Source organism: Cajanus cajan, chromosome 6 (genome assembly GCF_000230855.2).
Source record: "Cajanus cajan strain Asha chromosome 6, NIPB_CcT2T_4, whole genome shotgun sequence".
In the NCBI taxonomy this organism is placed as follows: Eukaryota; Viridiplantae; Streptophyta; class Magnoliopsida; order Fabales; family Fabaceae; genus Cajanus; species Cajanus cajan.
This window is the reverse complement of record NC_138522.1, coordinates 63,323,455-63,329,124: the sequence shown is the minus strand read 5'-3', so window position 1 is coordinate 63,329,124 and position 5,670 is coordinate 63,323,455. Positions and strand designations below refer to the sequence as shown.

The 5,670-nt window shown below is 31.5% G+C and overlaps 1 protein-coding gene across 1 annotated transcript; it reads right to left on the bottom strand.

The window, feature by feature from the left end:
* Positions 1–2,803: 2,803 nt before the first annotated feature.
* LOC109795793 (LOB domain-containing protein 29) lies at positions 2,804–3,891 on the bottom strand. The gene is made up of 2 exons (XM_020355333.3): positions 3,519–3,891; positions 2,804–3,417 (listed from the first exon to the last, which is right to left on the bottom strand). Exons 1-2 carry the CDS (start codon positions 3,795–3,797, stop codon positions 3,058–3,060), a joined length of 639 nt encoding a protein of 212 aa, XP_020210922.1. The 5' UTR covers positions 3,798–3,891; the 3' UTR covers positions 2,804–3,057.
* Positions 3,892–5,670: the final 1,779 nt, after the last annotated feature.

Genomic DNA, 5,670 nt, shown 5'->3' with positions numbered 1-5,670 from the left:
CAACTAGAGATAAAGTAATTATTTATTTTTATTCATCTTACAAGTCCCACATCGACTAGAAAGTAAAAAATGTTATAAAAAGATATACACTTTTTTCGACTATTATAAGAGTTTTTACCAGCATAATAATTGCCGCTAAATGTTTTAGCGACACTGCATACAATGACTAATGTAAAAATGCCGGTAAAAAATTTTGTAACAATTTTTATTACCACTAAAAGTTATATTAAATGTCACTAAAAGTCTATTTTGTTGTAGTGTATCGCGCTTGTACCCGTTTAATTTCATTTTCTGCTATATATCTTAGTGGGCTGATGCATTGCATGTTTCAATATAATTAATGGAGAACAATGCTTTCTTAGTTTGTTATCATCGTGAGACGATGATAACAAACTAAGAAAGCATTGTTCTCCATTAATTATATTGAAACATGCAATGCATCAGCCCACTAAGATATATAGCAGAAAATGAAATTAAACGGGTACAAGCGCGATACACTACAACAAAATAGACTTTTAGTGACATTTAATATAACTTTTAGTGGTAATAAAAATTGTTACAAAATTTTTTACCGGCATTTTTACATTAGTCATTGTATGCAGTGTCGCTAAAACATTTAGCGGCAATTATTATGCTGGTAAAAACTCTTATAATAGTCGAAAAAAGTGTATATCTTTTTATAACATTTTTTACTTTCTAGTCGATGTGGGACTTGTAAGATGAATAAAAATAAATAATTACTTTATCTCTAGTTGATGTGGGACTTGTAAGATGAGAGTTATCTTTCTACTTATATATTCTTTTTAATTACCTTATTTCTAGTTAATGTGGGACTTTAAGATGAAAGTTGTCTTCTAATTATATATATATATATATATATATATATATATATATATATTATTTTCTGATCAATAGTGGACTCCCTTAAGTTTAATGAGTAATCTCATACTAATTTAGAATAATAAGTTATAGGTCTAACATAATCCTATATAACAAACTTGTAAGGTGAAAGTTATTATTTATTTATATACTCTTTAGTTATCTTATTTCTAGTCGATGTAGGACTAAAGTTTTTCTTAAAATAATTGTCGCTAATAGTAAATTTTGGTGTGATATAAATATATTTTTATTGACCATTATATATTAGTCACTAATACTTTTATTAAATAATAAAATAAAGACAATTAATTTATTGCCGGTAAATAATTATCGGTAAAAATGAATTTTGTTGTAGTGATATTGCATGGTATATATAGCCAAATATAACTGGGACATCTAGTATTCTATATGAGACCAATTGCATGAACTTAACAACAATTTATTCCACACATATATTTCATATCATCACTAATACGCTTAATTATAAACATTTTAATGTTTCCAAATGTAGTTCTTGGCATTTGTTCAGCATATATATAGTAAATTAATTGAAGGTGTTTAATTTCCGTGAAGTGAATGAGTATTGGATCCTTTTTCCTTCTTGTATATGGATCTCTGTTTGTAGTCTAGGGAGAGCGTTTATCCAAACATATATATAAATAAATTAATGTGGCGTGGGAGACATGCAGAAAATTACAGATTTAACAGTCACTGCAAAAAAGAAGTAGATGATGGGGTACTGAATTTGCAGTCATTTCAAATTGAGGAATATGCATCCATCGCAATTAATGAAGAAAACTACACTGAGACTTCAGAAGTACCCAAGGTGTATTCTACTTTCTACACCTACCCATCAACTTTTATTCAACATTACGTTTGTCATTTATATGTCACACCTATAACATGTTAATATGTCATTTAATTTATATCTCTCATTTACTGTTCCAAAATATTTTATTATTATTATTATTAATAGACGTTGTATATAATAATTAATTTTTTATAAAAATTAGTGTATATAAGCCAAGCTCTGTTGGTTATTCTTCATTCTTTAATTTCCTCCCACCATCCCAACTAAAAGCATAACGTATATTTGGGTCTTAGAGTCCAAACTAATTATGAGGCTATTCTTTCGTATGGAAAGAACCACACACATTTAACGGAGAACCTAGAAAATTTGGCCAATGCTGCCAAATGGTACAAGGTTCAAATTATTTTCATTTGGAGTGTCTTGGAAATTAAAAACTCTCCACATTCCCAAACCTGCATATTAGATGCCCAAGAGAGACATTTGAAAAAAGAAAATATCAATTAGTAAAGGTAAAATGGAAAGTTTTCGAATTCGCAATAAGCAAATAGATAATATATTGCTGGCTCTTGCTAAGCATTTGCCTATCTTTCTTCAAAAACTACTTATCTCCAAAATCAAGGTACAGCATATATATAATTTTGTAGTTTCATAATTATATATAATTACACAAGCTCATCTTGGTTTGCTGAAAAAGGTGAACTGGGGAATTGAAGAAATGCAACAAGTATCATCATAGATCAACCAAAGTGCTTTGCCCAGAAAAATTCATTCAGGAAGATATATTGTGTCTGTGCATGAAGCATATATATATTTTAGTTGCATTAGTTACTCTTATCATTATGCTCTCTGCAAATATATTCCTTTGCCCTCCAACCTAGGGATTACTTGTTTCCGAGAATTAAGAGTAACTTTGTTCCATGTAGGGTTTCTGAATTAATGTATCAGTTATACTTTGGGATTATCATTCCCTAGTCTATTGCCAATGCTAACTTATTTTAGCAAGGAAAGTAAATGTCAGAAAGGTATCCAGGTGACTCTATATCTTTAGGTCAAAATTTAGCATCTTCACTAGGTCCATAAACAAACCCAATTTAGCTCAAACAAAAACCATAGTTTTATCACTAAGAATTACACTATTATTCTAATAAATACCAATATTACACTAGACTAAACAAAACAATACTTGGATATGGATTTCCATTCCAATTATATATATGAACATTTCTATGCTTCCTAAGGTTATTTATGGCAACAAAGAAGTGCATGCTAGCTTAGCAGTAATTCAAAATTGATAAAGTTGTCTTCACCAATTCATTCACCCAGACTCTGATCTTTCATGAAGCTGATTTGACTGAAGGTTATCCACTTCATGAAAGACCCCACTGCCTTTGCATGTCATAGGGTATGGAGTTACAACTCTCTTCAAAGCTGGAAAATGAGATGCTTTCTTCTATAGTTCCTGAATTTTCATAGTTTCCGGTGGGGCTTGGGTCCATGAGAGCATTAGTATTCCCATAATACTGTATTGAGGAACTGGTGGACAAGTTAGGAAGAAATTGTGAAGCCATGTTGGAATTCTCCATCTGGAACCAACTTTGAAGATCTTGGGGGAAAGTAGTAGGTTTTCCAAAGTTTTTCTCATTAGGGTTTTCAGGGGCAGAGGCATTGAGATAGATCTGACCTGCTTGTTCCCTGAGGTAAGCTAGTTGTGCTTGTAAATTCACCACCTACAAAGATCAAAGCAAAAAGTGGCATATATTAGTAAGTACAAATCAGCTAGGGTTTTCAATTACATAGTAAAATCAATGGTTATGAGATGGAAACAAACCTGTTGTTGGAGTGCAAAAATATGAGCAACACATCCATAAATTGGATCCTGAAGTCTAGCTTGAGCTTCATAAGAGATTGTGACTGCAGCTTCACAACGGTCACTGACAGGGAGGTGAGCAAGGAGCTTTGAGACATTGCTTGCACCAAAGACCTTATGAATCGCTGCAAAATGTGTGGCACCTTGTTCATGGCAAAAGTAAGGTGCAAAGACACAACCTCTCACACATTTCCTTCTCAAGAATTTGCAGGCTCCACAAGGAGAACCAGAACCAGTCATCTTGGCCTTTTAGGGGGTTTGTGGTCTTTTAAGATATTGGTTGTTTCTGGGTCTCTTCAGCTTTGTGCAAATCATAATCATTTATCACCATCTTTATATACACCACAGCAAGAGCAAAGGGTGGATTAGAGTAAGGAATATTTAATTACACTAGGTCCCCTTAATGGCCTACACTGTTCATTATTTTTCCTCATATAAAACACTATCATCCTCCTCTACCAAATTTTTATTTGTCAGAAATAGAGATTCCATTCAACATCCTTATACGACAAAAGAGGTAGCATTAACCAAACCCATTTTGTTTGATGATTGGATCTATCTGCTCTTGTCCTTTCTTTTCTGAATAAAATGTATTGGTACCTTGAATACTGATAACCGCAAGTACATTTTATACTACTTTACTTGACCCGTGAGAATATGGAAATGGACGAAACAGAAATCGATGAGTTTTTTAGTAGTACTTCTACCTGTTTACTCATTAAGAACTCAATTGTTACAGCATTAACTGTAATTACGACTAACTTATTAGTCAACTATTGTAGATGCCGGTTTTTCTTGACCAAAGATGTTTGATTGAACCTTGGAAGCAAGAATTATCTTCCATTATGCGACAAAAGAAGAATGCCCAACTGTTACCCAACACAATTTTTTTCCTCGTCACGTTTCTTAATTATTTATACATCATATAGAATGTGATTCGTGTAATTAACAATAATATGGCACTGAGGTACCAATTAATACATTTTATTCCGAAAAGAAATGCATTGGTACCTCTATCTATACTGTGATTTGAGGCAGTGTCCTTTCGAATACCAACACGCGCACATTTGAAGTCATCGGGATCTGATCTTAAAATTATATTTTTATGAGCACAATCTTAATTAAAACGCTCCCTCTCATTGTTTAGCAGTTTTCCTTCTATTTTATTTTGTTTGACATTTTATTAATTGTTGTCAGTTTCAATTTGATTGTTATTTTACGATATATGTAACATCAGATATATATTAGGATAATACTCATCCATTATTAATGTATTTTTAAATTATTAATGAGAATTTAAAATGTTTAAAAGTATATTGAGAAGTTATACAACTTATTTTATATAATCAAAGATATTAATTGCATTTTTTTAGTCTGATACTAAAATTTTAAACTAGTGAATGAGAAGTTATCAATAATTGTTGGTACAAATAATAGTAATTTATGTCTCTTTATCAAGTTGTTAGGAGGAAATATGTATACCTTGTTTGCACTGAAAATCTTTGACAGAAATTATTTCGATTATGAATTAATTTGTTGTGGTACCATGATTAGCAAAAATAAAAATTCAACTGAGAAATTACAATATTATTTTGAGTCATTATTATTATCATATAAATACTTCTCGTTCATCTTTTACACGAGGGAAAAAGAGAGAGAAAAAAGTGCGCGTAAATAGTTTCTTGACACAAACTGTTACTCCATTAGCGCTTTACAGTTGTTTTCATGGGTTAATGAAGCAAATCGTCTTATAAACTTAAGTTGAAAAACCAGAGAAAAGCATAGTGAATTGAGGTAAAAACTTTATGATTATATTTATATGTATATTCCATGTGAGTTCAATAATCTGGGGACAAATTGCCCCTTTGAGGGGCTCTCTAATACGTTAGTGGGCATTGGTGTTTTCAATGAACAGACAGTGGTTATGGTTCTTATAAGATTGATTAGAAATTAAATATGTGAGAAATTAATGATCAACATTAATTTCCTAGTGGACTCTTGTTATGGGAATAATCATTGTCCTCCTCCTCCATGTACAGGTAATGAAATTGCATGTAAAGCATGCCCAAACAAATAAACGACAGAGAAAAAAGAAGCAGATTCCAAAAATGAA

Coding starts and splice junctions, on each gene's coding strand:
- LOC109795793 (XM_020355333.3), bottom strand. CDS start 3,797: ATGACTGGTTCTGGTTCTCCTTGTGGAGCCTGCAAATTCTTGAGAAGG. Junction 3,418..3,518: donor TTTTTGCACTCCAACAACAG/GTTTGTTTCCAT, acceptor TGATCTTTGTAG/GTGGTGAATTTACAAGCACA.